At 42.5% G+C, this 17,133-nt stretch overlaps 1 protein-coding gene across 6 annotated transcripts in view; it reads right to left on the bottom strand.

Annotated features, from left to right (window-relative positions):
• The window catches only part of PUS7 (pseudouridine synthase 7), a 56,198-nt gene that overhangs the window by 14,771 nt on the left and 24,294 nt on the right, over positions 1-17,133 (bottom strand). For 2 of the 6 annotated variants that reach the window (XM_043588630.1, XM_043588629.1), the window contains 3 exons: positions 15,955-16,032; positions 4,543-4,671; positions 3,540-3,665 (listed from right to left, as the gene is read on the bottom strand). In XM_043588630.1, coding sequence (XP_043444565.1) covers positions 3,540-3,665; positions 4,543-4,671; positions 15,955-16,032 — 333 coding nt within the window. The remainder of the gene's footprint in view (positions 1-3,539; positions 3,666-4,542; positions 4,672-15,954; positions 16,033-17,133) is intronic. The other 4 variants (XM_043588632.1, XM_043588631.1, XM_043588635.1 and 1 more) reach the window with 2 other exon arrangements.

Genomic DNA, 17,133 nt, shown 5'->3' with positions numbered 1-17,133 from the left:
GCCCAGCTTAGGGCTCGATCTCACGAATCATGAGATCATGACCTGAGCCAAAATCAAGAGTCAGAGGCTTGGGGCACCTGGGTGGCTCAGTCAGCTGAACTTCTGACTCTTGGTTTTGGCTCAGGTCATGGTCTCACAGTTGGTGGATTTGAGTCCCACGTGGTGGTCACAGTATGGAGCCTGCTTGGGATTCTCTCTCCCTTTGCGAATAAATAAAACTTAAAAAAAAAAACAAAAAACTGGAGGCTTAACCAACTGAGCCACCCAGGTGCTCATTGTTTATTTTTATTGTTGAATAATATTCCATTGTGTGGATACATCACATTTTGTTTATCCATTTATCAGTTGATGGACATCTGGGTCGTTTCCCTTTTTTTGGCTGCTATAAACATTGGTGTAAACTTTTGTATGACGCACGTTTTCAAATTCTTGAGTATATACCTAGGAGCGCAACAGCTGAGTCATATGGTATTTGGTGTAGAGGACTAGCCAGGCTGTTATCCAAAATAGGTATACTATTTTACATTTTTACCAGCAGGGCATGCAGGTTCCAATTTCTTCACATCCTCACCAACACTTTTTATTATAAGCCTTTTTGACTTTAGCCATCATAGTGGATGTGAAGTGATAGCTCATTGGGGTTTTAAATTGCTTTTCCCTAATGATTAGTGATTCCCTAATGATGTTGAACATCTTTCCATGTGCTTTCTGGCCATTAATCTATGTTCTTTGGAGAAATGTCTACTCAGATCACCTGTTTTTATTTTAGTTTTTTTTTTGGAGACAGAGTGTGCACGTGTATGTGAGTGGGGGAGGGGCAAAAGCAGAGAGAGAGAGAGAGAGAGAGAGAGAGAGAGAGAGAGAGAGAAAATATCTTAAGCAGGCTCCACGTGGGCTTGTCACAGACCCTGGGGTCATGACCTGAGCCGAAATCAAGAGTCAGACACTCAAAAGACTGAGCCACCCAGGTGCCTCTCACTTGCCTGTTTTTAGACTGTCATTTGTCCTTGTGTCTTTGCTTTGTAAGAGTTCTTTAAAAATCTTGGATGTAAGTCACCCTTCCAAAACTTGAAACTAAGGGTTTTGTTTTTTGTTTTTGTTTTCCTATGATGGTAACAGTGGGCTTCTTTGAAGCTAGGAAATATTCTTATGTTGTGGAAACTGTTGATTTGGGATTCTAAATGCACTGTATACTCATACTGTATACTTAAGGCATGCAATGCAATTTTTGTTCCTTTATATTTTTGATAAATCTGGTCTCATTTTCATTAATCATTTTACACTATCTTTGGAGTACAAAATTTGCAGGGTCCCAGCGCTGTTCTTCTGACAAATTCATTACAAATTCAAAAGTTGATACAGTTTTCCCTTAAATATTCTGTCCCATAATACAATTAACATCTTCACTATCTTTATCAATGTCCTTTGGCCATTTAGCAAGATTGAAAACATCATCATTTATTATCTAATAATAATGATTACCAGTTACTTTAGTTTTCTTCTTGGCAAAAATTCTTTCTGTGCTTAGGATGCTTTAGTTTTAAAATATTACTTTCTGGGGGCACCTGGGTGGCTCAGTCGGTTGAGCGTCCGACTTCGGCTCAGGTCATGATCTCACAGTCCGTGGGTTCGAGCCCCGCGTCAGGCTCTGGGCTGGTGGCTCAGAGCCTGGAGCCTGTTTCAGATTCTGTGTCTCCCTCTCTCTCTGCCCCTCCCCCACTTGCACTCTGTCTCTCTCTGTCTCAAAAATAAATAAACATTTAAAAAAATATATTACTTTCTGGGGACGCTTGGATGGCTCAGTTGTTTGAGCTTTCGACTTTTGATTTTGACTCAGGTCATGATCCCAGGGTCATGGGATGGAGCCCTGCATGAGACTCCATGGTGAGCATGGAGCCTGCTCAAGATTCTCTCTCTCTCTCTCTCTCTCTCTCTCTCTCTCTCAAATAAAATATTATTTCTGCTTATTGAGCACTTACTGTATTTAAGGCATAGAAATAGATGCTGCATAGACACCATGTCACTTCCATTTCACCACCCTGTGGGGTTAGTATTATGATCTCCATTTTACAGATGAGTAGTCTGAGGCTCAAAACCCAAGTCTGACTTTACTGCCTGAGCTTTTAACTTTTACAACACTGCCTAAAGAGGTAGAGGAATACTACATCACAGATTTTTATCATGTTGTGTTTTTAAAAACACATGAACAGATGCAACTTCGTGTAGTCGGCTGCTGCAACCATGCACTGGAAGTCCAGAAAAGTCCTCTGTTCCTAGGACTATGGAGGAAAACTGGTGAGCTCCAACAAAGCCCAAGCCTAAATTTCACCTTTGCTAAAACAGGGGTTTGAAACCCAAGGAAAAATGCAAACGATGTAAGCTCTCAGATTACCACCAACTCATAACCTCTACAATCCTAACTCCCATGAGAATGATTACTTTATGTAACAGTCTACAGGACAGCAGGGCAGCATATACAGGTTTAGGTTTATGAAACCAAGTATTTAGCTATTTTTCAAGTTAATTTACTTACTCATTAAGTAACCTCTACACTCAACATGGAGCTCGAATAACGCCAAGAGTCTAAGTGTTTATTGATGGGATCCCCACCGTACCTTACCCTAGAGGGATTCCCTATTTACTGCCTAAAAGAGAATCAGATTTCTTTTTAATTTTTAAATATTTATTTTTGAGATAAAGAGTGCAACCAGGGGAGGGGCAGAGAGAGAAGGGGACAGAGGATCTGGAGTGGGCTCTGCGCTGACAGCAGTGAGCCTGATGTGGGCTCGACCTCATGAACAGTAGATCATGACCTATGCTCAAATGACTGAGCCACCCAGGCGCCCCAAGAGAATCAGATTTCTTAAAATAAATTCTACCACGCAATTTATATCCTATGCCACTGTCTTTAAAGGTGGGAGAGTGGAGATGTAAGTTTAATAAACTGGGAAGTGCTTGTTAACAGAGATCACAAACTACACCATCTCTGTCAGGCTACTCTGGGTCGGAGTCACCCAACTGCTTATTGTACTGAGCCAAGATTTACCTATAAAAAAAGAAACTAAAAACAGAATCCCCGATGGGAGAAAAACTTACTTTTTGGGTTATACCCTTCTGAACACTGATGTATTTTTATTTTTTCCATGTACATGTATTACCTTAAAACACAAAAAAATTAGAAGGATATTATGGATCAGTTGATGAGATACACTGGCTCATTTGGCCCAGACATGAATAGTTATAAATGACAGCAACAGGACACCTAGGTGGCTCAGTTGGTTAAGTGTGACTTCAGCTCAGGTCATCATCTCATGGTTTGTAAGTTTGAGTCCTGTGTCGGGCTCTGTGCTGACAGTTCAGAGCCTGGAGCCTGCTTCGGATCCTGTGTTTCCCTCTCTCTCTGCCCCTACCCTACTCACGGTCTCTCTCTCAAAAATAAATAAACATTAAAAAAATTTTTTAAATCACAGCAACAAAAAATCTTTCTTCTTTTTTTATGAGAGCTCTTTCAGACAAAAGTTAAGGAATGAAATACAAACCTTCCAACTTGATATGTGGGGACAGCAGTAGTTCCAAATCTTTGCATTCCATAGTAGTTAATAAATCCAATCTCCTTGAGAGAGTTCATGGCTTGCTGAACTTGTTCATCAGTTCCTGTTATATTTCTGTTAAGGGCCCAAATTTCCCAGAAAAAAATTTAGTCACACATATTCATGGATACATATAAATGATATGGCTTAGCTTCCATGCCTTTCCCCTTTTTTAAAAAAAGGTTTTAGGGCTGCCCTGGGTGGCTCAGTCGGTTAGCGTCTGACTTCAGCTCAGGTCATGATCTCCCAGTTCACAGGTTCAAGCCTGGCATCAGGCTCTATGCTGACAGAGCCTAGAGCCTGCTTCAGATTTTATGTCCCTCTCTCTCTCTGCTCCTCCCCCATTCAAACTCTCTGTCACTCAAAACTAAACATTAAAAATTTTTTTTTAAGTTTTATTTAAGTAATCCCTACACCTCACGTGGAGCTTGAACTCATGACTCTGGTATCAAGAGTCACATGCTCTTCCTACTGAGCCAGCCAGGTGCTCCTCCCTGCCTTTCCCTTATCCCTGGTAGCCTTCTCTCTACCTCCTGAGGACCCTTTTCCTTTTCTCTTTTCTTTTTTTAAATTGTAAATGGAAGCTCTGCACCCACTAAACAATAGCTCTCCTTTCCCCCTCCTACGCCAGGCCCCAGGTAACCTCTTGTGTCTGTGAGTGCGCCCATCCAGGTACTGCATGTAGGCGGAAGCACAGCCTCTTGATCTTTAAACCCTGTGTTGGAAGCAGACAGCTTCTCTCCGAAGGAAGGGGTGAGTTTTGAGAGGTGAGGGGGCGTTGGCACAAATACTCCAGCAGTACTTGCTCTCCCGGCCCTATGGGGCTCTGCTCTGCCTTCCTTTCCTGCCACACCTGTTAGTGCCAGCTCACCTGGGTTGATCATTGGTGCAAACAGACGTGAGGTGCCCCAGCAAGACCCTCTAGTCTGCATTCCTACCTGCAGTTCTTTACCTGAGGACAACAGTGAAGTGGTTCCCTTGAAGCTCTCCCAATTTCAGAGGGTTTTTCTGATAGCTGAAATTCCCTAGCTTAAAGTTCATCAAGCACTTGTTCAAGTGGGCAAGTCTTTGAGCAGTTATTCTAAAAAATATAAAAAAAAAAAAGGAGCACAAAGAGATCATGAAATACTGCCTCACTGAAAAATAGTCCAGGACGCTTGTTACTTGTTCCTACTTGAAACCAGACTGCAGCACGCTATGAAGAGTGAAAAAGGCACCCCAGCAGCTAGGGTGAGCGTTACTTTCCATTTTCCTCTGGACTGTTCCTCCAGCAAAATGATACTGGTTCATTCTTATTGGACAGACGTAACCTGGGCCATATTTATATTCATAAAGCCTCAAGTTATTTATAATGAGTAATGGGACAATCACGTAGGCGCAATCTGCTACTTTTTGTGACGGGGGAAGGGTGCGGCAAGGGGATAAGAGCAGAGAGCAATCCCATACAACTGCAGAGATTGTTATTAAACATTTTAAAGAGTCAGTCCCATTTTCAGAAAAATATTGTAATCTTGCTACAGGAAACTTGGAAAAGTACAAAGAAAGGCAATTTATAGTTTCATTACCTGAAAAAAATGTTAATATCTAACTTTGTAATTCCTCCCATTCTTTTTTTTTTCATTCTTTTCTTTTTCTTTTTTTAAAGTTTATTTTGAGAGAGAGAGGGAGAGAGCAGGGGAGGGGCAGAGAGAGAGAGAGAGAGAGAGAGAGAGAATCTGAAGCATGCTTTTTCACTGTAACTGCTGAGCCTGATGTGGGGCTCAAACCCACAAACCATGAGATCATGACCTGAGCTGAAATCAAGAGTCAGACACTTAACCAACTGAACAACCCAGGTACCCCTCCAGTCTTTTCTTCTTAAACACATGATAGATATAGACAGATAGATAGACAGACAGACAGATAGAGATGGAATCTTACCACGAATGTGTACCTTGCTATCATTCAAAAGGTATTAGAAAGTGTTCATGAAAAATCCCTAAGTAGTAATACATGTAGAAAAACAAATAGAGGACTGAAAAACTTTTGTCCTTTCTCCAGCCCTTAACAACTCTCCCCACCAGTAGCCAATGTTAATAGCTTCTCATGTTTCCTTCCAGAAACACTTTCTGTATATAGAAGCATGTAAGTACCTACTGTCTCCTCTCTTTTAAGTATTTTTTTGGGAAGCTTTTAACATAAATGTCATATATATGGAAAAATACACAACTCATAAGTGTTCTGCTTGATGAATTTTCACAAAGTAAACACAACCATGTAACTAATACCCAGATCCTCCCTTTTAGAAAACAAATTTCATTACATTATAAATTGTTCAGCATCTTGCTTTTTTCACTTAAAAATGAGTATCTGATGGGGCGCCTGGATGGCTCAGTCGGTTAATCATCTGACTTTGGCTCAGGTCATGATCTCGTAGCTTGTGGGTCTGAGCCCTGTGTTGAAATCCGCACTGATAGCCTGCTTGGAATGCTCTCTCCTTTTCTCTGCCCCTCCCCCCCCCCCCGCACTTTTTCTCTCAAAATAAACTTCAAAAAAAACCAATGAAAATCCGAGGTTTACTTTATTCACGCAGTACTTCTGAAGCTGCCTCGTTCTTTGGCCAGCGGCACAAGGATGGCTGCTGTCCTACACGGATATTCAATCCTTTACGTGACCAGTCTCCTTTGAAGGGCATTTAAATTGCTATCACACACAATTCTATAGCAAATAACCTTACACATACTTCTTTGTGCATCTATATAGGTACATGACTGGAATAAATCCCTAGATGTGGATTTAAAATTTTAATCCCTATTGCCCTCCAAAAATGTTTTATCTGGGCGCCTGGGTGGCTCAGTCGGTTAAGCGTCCGACTTCAGCTCAGGTCATGATCTCGCGGTCCGTGAGTTCGAGCCCCACGTCGGGCTCTGTGCTGACAGCTCAGAGCCTGGAGCCTGTTTCGGATTCTGTGTCTCCCTCTCTCTCTCTGACCCTCCCCCAATCATGCTCTGTCTCTCTCTGTCTCAAAAATAAACGTTAAAAAAAAATTTTTTTTAATTAAAAAAAAAAAGTTTTATCAATTTATGTTCACACTATTAATATGTAAGTGCCTGCTGCCTCATCCCTGTGTCTCCTCCCATAGCATATTATAAACCTTTTTGAGCTCTGCCAGTCTGTTAAGAATGGTATTTTATCTTGGTTTTTACCTACATACTTCCTACTGCGAGGAACATTTAAATATTTCTACATATGTTGACTGCGAACTGCCTGTTTGTTCTGTTACCTATTTTTTTTAACCTATTTCTAAGACGTGTTTACTCATTTAGAGAGAGCAAGAGCTCAAGTGTACATGAACAAGGGGTGGGCAGAGAGGAAAGATACAGAATCTCAAGCAGGGTCCGTGCTGTTAGCGCAGAGCCTGATGCCGGGCTTGATCTCATGAACCACGAGACCGTGACCTGAGCCAAAATCAAGAGCTAGGACGCTCAACCAAGTAAGTCATCCAGGTGCCGCTGCCACCCGCCCTCCCCCCCCCCCGGCTTTTTTTAACCTATTTTTGATATTATTTTCCTTGCTGTTTTTATATAGTAAGGTAATCTCTTTACCACACATTTTGCAAATAGTATCTCCCATTTTGTGAGTTTAGAGTAGTTTATACTTCAGAAAATTTCCTGACTGCTAAATAATTTAAAATTCAAATGACAGAAAAGTGGCAACAATGTAATGAACCTTATACTTTGCAGGGAGATTGACCAAATGTTAACTTTTCCCAAGATTTACTTTACACCTCTTTCTAGATCTATAAACACCCACACAGTAAATACCTGACTGACCCATGTGAGTTAGTTGCAGACATCACACCTTACTCCTAGAGAGCTGTGTGTGTGTCTCCTAGAACAGGCAGTTGCCTGCCTAACCAAGCGGGTCACGCTCAGGAAAGCCTAACATGAAATTCCACACTACCAGTAAGCAGTCCATATCCAAACTCACTCAATTACCCAGTAACACAATTTTGATTTTTTTTTTTAAGCTCCTTAAATTCAAGATCTAACCCAGGACCACATACTCCCATTGGGACATCTAGTTATTCACCATTAAGGTATCTGGATCTGCCCAGCCTTTTGCATTACGTTGGTATCGGGCTTTTAGCAGAATCCAGGCCAGCTGTTTTACACCATGCCTTTACATTTGGATTTGTCTGACTGACACCTCGTGATCAGACTTAGGTACACATATTACTTAAGTGATACTGTGGCTTTTTTGGTGTATCACAGCAAAAGGCAATAATGTTCAGTCTGTCCATCACTGATGGTATAAACTTAATCACTGGGTTATGATGGTACTTGCTAGGTTTTTCTACTGTAATGGGACCTTTCTCTCTTTTCCCCTACCATCCATCCATCCATCCATCCACTTAAAAATGTTTATTAGTTTTGAGAGAGAGAGAAAGAAAGAGAACATCAGCAGAAGAGAGGCAGAGAGAGGGGAACAGAGGATTAAAGCGGGCTCTACACTGACAGCAGAGAGCCCGATGTGGGGATCCACCTCAGGAACTGTGAGATCTTGACCTGAACAGAGATGCTTAACCGACTGAACCACCCCAGGCGCCCCTTCCTTTCTTTGTAATTAGTAAACTGAAGGGTGGTATTTTAAAAACTGGGCAACTACCCTGTTCTCCCACAGTCTTGCATCGGCTTGTTCAGGTATCTGAGAATTCGTATTGCCTGAAGCAAATACTACTGGATTGATGTGAGTGTTTTTCTGTACTACCATTCCTGCTTTAGCTGGCATTCTTCCGTAAATAAGGACTATATAGTAAAACTGTAGTTATGTTCATGAATATTTTTTTAGTAGGTCTGGGATTTAAGTCATCCTTAGAAAGAGTATTCCTAGTTGGAGATTATTATTAAAGTACGTTAAGTAGAGTACGTTTACAGTTGTTTTCCTAGTAAGAAGGGCACTTCTGTTTTGTTTTGGCTTAGAGTAGTGATTACTTTTATCATGGCTCATTTAGAGCAGAGTCAGCCTCCATGGGTTCACTAACCCACTAATTTTCACTACTGGGTTTTTACAAGTTTCCACTGGTTGTGGAGAAAAATAGAACTCTGGGCACTGTTGTTCCAGGGGCTGAGGGGGAGCTTCCGTTTCTCGCTCCCCAGCCCACCTCTGATGCAAAAAGTGGATGGTTTAGGAAGGAGCAGGATAGGTGATGCTCACTCAGAAGGTTTTCCTGTTCTCGCCACCTGCTTTACACCATGCAGCTCGTCGTGCTAAGCAACAAGGAGGTCAAGGGAAGAAAAGGGCAAGTGTTTTTCACATACAGACTGGCAACCAGGTCAGCTGCAGCTCAGTGGCTTGGACTCCACATTTTAAAATAACAGCATCACATGTGCCTTTTTGATTTATGTCCTTTTAAAAAGGTACACTGTGGGGGCACCTGTGTGGCTCAGTCAGCTAAGCGTCCAACTTTGGCTCAGTTAATGATCTCACAATTCACGGGTTCGGGCTCTGCATTGGGCTCTGTGCTGACAGCTCAGAGCCTGGAGCCTGCTTCGGATTCTGTGTCTCCTTCTTTCTCTGCCCCTCCCCTGCTTGCACTGTCTCTCTCCCTCTCAAAAATAAACAAACATCAAAACACTTTTTTTTAAATAATAAAAATAAATTTTTTGAATGTTTATTTTCGAGAGAAAGAGAAAGAACAGGAGCAGGGGAGGGGCAGAGAGAGAGGGAGATACAGAATCTAGAACAGGCTCCAGGCTCTGACCTCTCAGCACACAGACTGATGTGGGGCTCAAACTCAAGAACTGTGAGATTGTGACCTGAGTTGAAGTCAGACACTCAACCAACTGAGCCACCAAGGTGGCCCAGGGATCTGACTCATGATCCTGGCTCAGGTCATGACCTTACCATTTGTGGGATTGAGCCCTGAGTCAGGCTCTGTGCTGACAGTGTGGAACCTGTGTGGGATTCTCTTTGCCCCTCCCGTGCTCTCTCAAACAGAAAACAAACTTTATTTGATTTGATTTTTTTTTTATTTAAAAAAAATTTTTTTTCAACGTTTATTTATTTTTGGGACAGAGAGAGAGACAGAGCATGAACGGGGGAGGGGCAGAGAGAGAGGGAGACACAGAATCAGAAACAGGCTCCAGGCTCTGAGACATCAGCCCAGAGCCTGACGCGGGGCTCGAACTCCCGGACCGCGAGATCGTGACCTGGCTGAAGTCGGACGCTTAACTGACTGCGCCACCCAGGTGCCCCAAGAAAATAAACTTTAAAAAAATAAGACAATGGTTTTTCATTTTAAGTTGATTTTTAATGTTTATTCATTTTTGAGAGACAGAGCACGAGTGGGAGTAGGGCAGAGAGAGAGAAACACACACATGCAGAATCTGAAGCAGGCTCCACGCTCTGAGCCATCAGCACAGAGCCCAATGCGGGGCTCAAACCCATGAACTGTGAGATCATGACCTGAGTTAGAGTTGGACAGTCAACCAACTGAGCCACCCAGGAGCCCCTCATTTGAGATTTTCAAATTTTGTCATGTTAAAATATTTTTATATTGTTATGACAACATTCATCTCTACTTTGGTAAAGAGGTTTTTTTAAATTAGAAATAATCTGGCGTGCCTAGGTGTTTTAGTCGGTTAATTGTACAACATGGGCTCAAGTCACAATCTCTTGGTTCACAAGTTCGAGCCCCACGTCAAGCCCTGTGCTGACAGCTCAGAGCCTGGAGCCTGCTTTGGATTCTGTATCTCCGTCTCTCTCTGCGCCTCTCCTGCTTGTGCTGTCTCTCTCAAAAATAAACATTAAAAAAGAAAATTAAAATAAATAAAATAAAATTAGGAATAATCCAATATGCTTGAAAATAATTCATCAATTGAAATTTACTTTTTTACTTAAGATTCTCCAATTTGTGCCATTTGGGTTGTTCACAAGTTCTCAAAATTATAAATAATGCTGCATAGTATATCGTTGCACATAAGAAAACAGTTTTAAGTTTTTCTAAATTCAGATTTGCTCTGAAAAGATAGCTACTCTGAGAACTACTACAATGAAGAGCGTTTGTGCTTCACTTTGTTGAATAATATACTTTACGCTCTAGACTGGTTTTCAGCACTGGTCCCTGAGCTCATTCCTGCTAGCGGGAGACATGGTCCAGCTGTGGCCTGAAATACAAGAGTTGGAAGTGTGGGTGTGTGTGTCTGAAAGTGGATTCTGGGCCTCGGGCCTGTATAAAAGGCTGAGCTCTGCCCCAAAGTGCCTGGTCTATACACCCAAAGTAGCAGATCGTGGACGCAGCCCCACAAAGGGGTGAACCGTGCCCTGCAGTGTCTGAAGTCCCAGTGTTACATGAAAAATTATTGGGTTTTATCTTACTCCTTAGTTAAAAATATGCTGCTACTGAGTTAAATAAATTGCTTAAAATGCACCTATATAATACCAGCTTGCCATTTCATCTCACAGAATTCTCTTTTTCTTTGCTGAAAATTTCCCTATACTTTCTGAAGACAATCAATTCTTTGATGCATATCAATCAGTTTATTTGTTTCCTAGTTCAATATGTGCAGAAGCAGGCTGACCAAATTTGAGAAAAAAAATCTGTCATTGCCCCATTAATTAACACAAAATGTAGGAAGCTAACCAGAAGTTGGGAAACGGGCATAGCTCGTACTCCATCCCCTCCCCACCACCAACCCCTTGTCCAACCTGAGAACCACATAGCACAGAGCAGGTCAGGTCCAGCCTTGGACCAGCTGCTCAGAGCAGCTCCATTAGCAAAGGGGCACCAGGCATTGACTGCATACAGAGGGGGACACTAGTGGAACCAACAAGGCATAAATTCATCCAGGAACTATATCCCAAAGAATTCAGGAGGCAGAGGGATTATGATGCACAGAGTGAGGAAGACGAGGACAGAACTCCTCTTTGGTCAGTAACAACTACACAGAAACAAAATAAGTTTTGGCAGCTCTGGGGAGATCCTGGAGGGTACTCTGAGAGAGCCATGGAGGTGCCTGACAGCTCTGTTGTTTTCCTTCTTTTTAAAGCTGAGATAGAATTAACATAACCTAAGATTGGTAATTTTAACTGTTACAAAGTTCAGTGCTTTTAGTATATTCACAATGTTGTGCAACAGTTACGGCTATCTAATCCCAGAACGTTTCCATGATCCCAAAAAACCCTACACCTACTTACCCCTTTCCCGCTGGCTGCAGCCCCTGGCAAGCACTCACCTACTCTCTGTCTCTACACATTTCCCTGCTGTGGACATTGCATATAAATGTAATCAGATCATATGTGGGCTTTGGTGCCTGACTTCTTTTACTCAGCATCACATTTTAAAGATTCACCCATGCTGTAGTATGCATCAGTACTCCATTCCTTCTTATGGATGCATCACATTCTGTTGCCAATCCCTTTATTTTAAAGTTTTTTAATTCTTTATTTCTTTTTGAGAGAGAGAGAGAGAGACAGAGAGAGAGAGAGACAGAGAGAAAGTCACAGAATCCGAAGCAGGCTCCAGGCTCTGAGCTGTCAACACAGAGCCTGATGCAGGGCTCAAACACACGAACCATGAGATCATGACCTGAGCCGAAGTCAGACATTTAACCAACTGAGCCACCCAGGCGCCCCTCTATTGTCTATTCTTGAACATACAACTGACACGTATTTCTGAATCCCACTGGCACAGGAGAAAGCAGGAGCTATACTCGTTCTGAAGGATGGATATTCCCTGATAAGAGATAAAGTGGTATAGACAGTATCTTCATGATACTGTTCACAGTTGTAATTTTGACGATCTCAGATGGAGCTCTCTGGTTTGTAAATTCATAGTGAATTCTGTGAATAACTTGGGAATACTAAAAATCTCACTCTCAAACATAAGGAGCCAAAGTAAGCAACAGGTTGCGTATCAGCCCTTATTAACAAAGGCACTGAAACTGGCCCAGGTTCAAAAAGGAGACTGGCAGGAAGAGGCAAGAAAAGAAACAAATCATTCTGAATGAGGCTGTTCCTGCCCGAGATCCTGTGAAAATGACGAGGTGGCTGGAGAGTTACATGAAGCTGAAAAGCAATGCTGCTTACCCCTAGGATTGAGCGATTCAGCAATAATTAAAACGCCTGTGTGGCAGAGAGGGTTTATCCTGTCTACCAGTTCTCACGGGAAAGGCCGCCTGCCTGGCCCCGGGTATCCATTAAGCAAACGAAGGGTGTAGCCTGCATCCGCGAGATAAGTGCTATGTGCTTTCCAAAGGCCAACGCTGAGGTGTCTAATATGGTTTCTTACTAAGTCAACAGGAAGATGATAAAAGCAGCAAAGGGCTATGGAGACAGAGCGCAGTGTGATCAAGTAGGACACCTGGTGGCTGACCAAGAAGAGAGATAAATATCTTCATTCCAAATATTCAAAGATTTCACATCATGTAATGCAATCTAAAAGAAGGAGATGCCATGTTCTGACCCTCAAATTAGCAAATGATTTATTTTATTAAAAAACAATTTTAACATTTATTTACTGTTGAGCGACAGAGTGTGAGCAGGGAAGGGGCAGAGAGAGAGGGAGACACAGAATCTGAAGCAAGTTCCAGGCTCTGGGCTGTCAGCATAGAGCCTGATGTGGGGCTCGAACCCACAAACCGTGAGATCATGACCTGACCAGACGCTTAACCGACTGAGCCACCCAGACATCCCTGATTTTTTTTTTTTTTTTTAAATCACAAGTTGTGTTAGGGAGGATTCTGGGGAAGCAGAATAGAGGTGGTAAGTGGGTACTGCCTTTCCATAGGGTAATTAGGCCTTGGTATCAAAAACCCAAAACCTGAGTTTCAGATTCTCTTTAAGTCAGAATTCCACTGCTAAGTTTATCTTAATGGAGTTTTCACAGATGTGCCCAAGATTTAGCTACCGATATGTCTGTCATGGAATTGCTTATAATAGCAAGAAATGGGAAACAATGTCAACATCCCCAAATAGAGTAACAGTTCATAAATTAGGATTCGCCATATATCTAAATATCTTTTGCTATGTACTAAAAGGGAAAGAGGTACACCATTTACTGTTCATGAGAACACATTCTATATAAATATTTTGGTTCAAAGGAAAAGAGTCGCTCACAAAAAACACACCGAGCTGTGCACAAGGCAACTAGGAGGAAGGACAATTATGGCTTAACTTTCACTTTCTACCTCGTTCTCTCTGTGATGAAAACAAAACTAACTTATTTATTTTTTAAAAGATTTTGTTTTTAAGTCACCTCCACACCCAACATGGGGCTTGAACTCACAACCCTGAGATCAAGAGTTGCATGCTCCACTGACTGCCAGCCAGGCGATGAATTTACTTTTTTTTTTTTTACTTATTTTTTAATTTATGTGAAAAAAATTCACAAAGCCAGCCAGAAAACACAGGAATTGTCTACAATGATATTTTAGCTCCCAAAGGGAAGGCAAGAACCTTCTGTGTCCCATATCCATGGAGGATGGAAAACCTGAGCCCTCAAATCACTGCTGTTCCCCATTTCTGACTAGCCCCCACCGGCCCACTCCCCCTGGAGGCAATTTCAAATCCTCACACTCTTTTCAAGTTCCCCTCCCCACTCCTGCCCCCTCCACTCTCAGCAGAGGACTCCACATTCTATGTGTCATGGGAAGAAAAGGAACAGGCCACCAAGTAGAACTTCTTCAGGTATCTTGTGCCGCTCTCTTTCAAACACATCAGCATTTGCACACACAGTAAAGTCACGGAGAGCAGACGTTCTTACTCTGCTTTCACTACTACATCCTGCCTCCATCCCAAGGTCAAGGAGGAAAAGGACTGGAAAATGCAGCAGGGTGCAACCGGACGCTTAACCCCAACACCACTGCAAGAGAATCCAAACAGTGGGAAAGCAGCGGACTACAGGGGATTGTGGGGCAGAGGAGATGCCACCTCAACTCTATGAAAAGATATGGGAATTACAAATAAATATATGTATTTACTTTAAGCGAGAACAGCAAGTATAAAGGACTTTACTTTTCATTACAGCATAATTAACCTGTGGTAAGCTGTACATATTCAAAACGTACACGTTTTATCGTGTGAATAGGCCCAGGAAACCATCGCCATATTCAAGATAATGAACATACACAGAAGTTTCCTCCTGTCCCTTTATTTCTCCCTCCCACCACTCCTTACCTTGGGGGGAGGAGGGGGCATAGACGAAAGCCTAAATTTGTCTGACGTCACAGAGTTACAAATACATCTTTTCCCCTTCCTTTCACTAAGCTGGCTGGGTTCAGAGCTCCGTTCTCCCACCCCCAGGACATTGCAATGACCCTGATCTCCAGGGTTACCCACCTGCTCCAGTCACAACCCCTACTCCTGCCCTTACACACGATCCCTCTGTTTATTATATCACGGTCAAGTCCAAGATCCTCACCGAGGCCTATGGCCCCTCAGGATCTGGATCCTGCCGTTCCCTTGAGCCTTATTTTTGCTAGCTCCCCAAGACTCAAGTGCCTGCCAAGTACCCCATGTGCTGCGCTCCCCAACTCGTTTCCAGCGTCTTTTCACAAGCTGTTTTCTTGATTCAAACCAGCAACCCCAGACCCTCATGGCCCCAGGAAACTCCAACTTGTCCTTCTAGAATCTGGATCAGTGGTTCTCAACCAAGGCGATTTTGCCCTTTAGGGAACATTTGGCAAAATCTGGAGACATTTTTGGTTGTCACAGCTGGGGGGCAGGGGAATGGGTTGGGGAAGAATGCTGCTGGCATCTAGTGGGTAGTGACAAGGGCCACTGCTAAACGTGCACAGGACAGCCCCCAGCAAAGAATTACCCACTTCAAAAGGTGATGGCACGGGCCAAAAAGCCCTGATTAGATGAAAACTCGCACATCCCAATTTCTGTGCAAGCCTCCCTGGCCTGCCCCCCAAAACAAGCCCCACGCTTTGTTGTCAGGTCTGTCCCAACAACCCATTTTAGCCTTTATCGCACTGTGTGATAAGTTCTGATTTACTTGTCTGCCTGCTCCATTAAATTATAATTGCTTCTAATGCAGAGACCATCTTTTCATCTGTATATCCCTGGTGTGTAACAAAAGAACTCATTCACTGTTTTGTAATTAAATTTTAAATAACTCGTATTAATAATGAATGAACAACAGACAGGAAGGAGAGAAAGAAGCACTTATTCTCCTGGCTCTACCACAAAAATCCTTTAAAAACCACACAAATAATACCTGTTTGCTTTAAAAATGTTACAAAATACAGATAGGAAGAAAAAAAAGAAAAATGTGTTTTTGAATAGGCAGTAGCAACCGTTTCAAGGGGGGAGCGGAGGACTCTGGAAGGTGGTGCTAGGGTTTCTGCAGAACGAGTCCCAGTATGTACTCTATACTTACTTGAGAACAGCAATCTCTTGAACGGTTATGGCCCGTTTATCTTTGGTTCCCATGTAGGAGAATATGTTTGGTTTGACTCTGGTAAAACAAAAACAAACGTATGAACTTGCACACCATTAGGAAACTGTATTTCTCGTAATTTAAGATTCAAAATAAATATAAGAAAGTAAACGCCGCCCAAATAACTCCTTTCTTAGCAGGGCCCGACTTAGAACATTTGTGGTGAGTGAGTAGCATGTCATTCAAAGACTGGCTAGCCAGTAACCACAAAGGAAACAATGCATTTCCTACTGATCGTGGGCTGTTCATTAGATTACACACCTGTGAAGGTAAAGAGAAACTCATTTCTGACAACATACCACTCTGAAAATTTTACATCTTCAGTTTTTAAAAAGTTAATAATAATGTGAAGTTTCCAAAAACACATGCTATTTCTTTGCATTAAGAAAGCCAAATGCTAAAATAGGGATAGGAATACTTTTGATGTAAAAGTGTAAGTAACTACGTTAACTAAGAAGTATTCTACAGAAACCGTTCCACATGAGAAGGAAAACCACAGGAAAAATTTCTTGAACTCTGTGCACTCCCCAACTGCAGATCTCAGAGGAACTCCCTCCCCAGTGGTCTGTTCTCCCAGGCTCAGGTACAGACAGGTACCACTGACTCTCTCCCAGACAGCTAACAACTGGAGTAAAATAAAATGTTACTTAGAGAGTACTGCGTCCTACAGGCTGAATGATCTTTTCCCCCAAATCCATATGTGGAAGCCCTGACCCCCACTACCTTAGAACAGTAACTGTATTTGGAGATAGGGCCTTTCAAGAGGGGGTTAAGTTAAAATGAGGCCAGTTTAGGGTGGGCCTTCCGAGCTGACTGGTGTTCTAAAAAGAAGGGAAAATTTGACCACACAGACGCCAGGGACACAGGCACACAGAGGGAAGACTATGGCAGGACACGGAGAGCCGGTGGCCATCTGTAGGTCAAGAAGAGGCCTCAGAAAAAAAAACAAGTCTTGGGACTTCTAGTCTCCAGAGCTGTGAAAAAATTTGTTACTTAAGCCACCAGTCTGTGATATTTTGTTATGGCAGCCACAGCAAACTATCACACTGTGTACCATGTTTAAACTGGGTTTACTATATATCAGAAAGTAAATTTCCATTGCACACAGATTTGCTGCGG

The sequence above is a fragment of the Prionailurus bengalensis genome, chromosome A2, assembly GCF_016509475.1.
Source record: "Prionailurus bengalensis isolate Pbe53 chromosome A2, Fcat_Pben_1.1_paternal_pri, whole genome shotgun sequence".
Taxonomy (NCBI): Eukaryota; Metazoa; Chordata; class Mammalia; order Carnivora; family Felidae; genus Prionailurus; species Prionailurus bengalensis.
The sequence above is the reverse complement of the archived record's forward strand: the minus strand, read 5'-3'. Positions and strand labels throughout refer to the sequence as shown.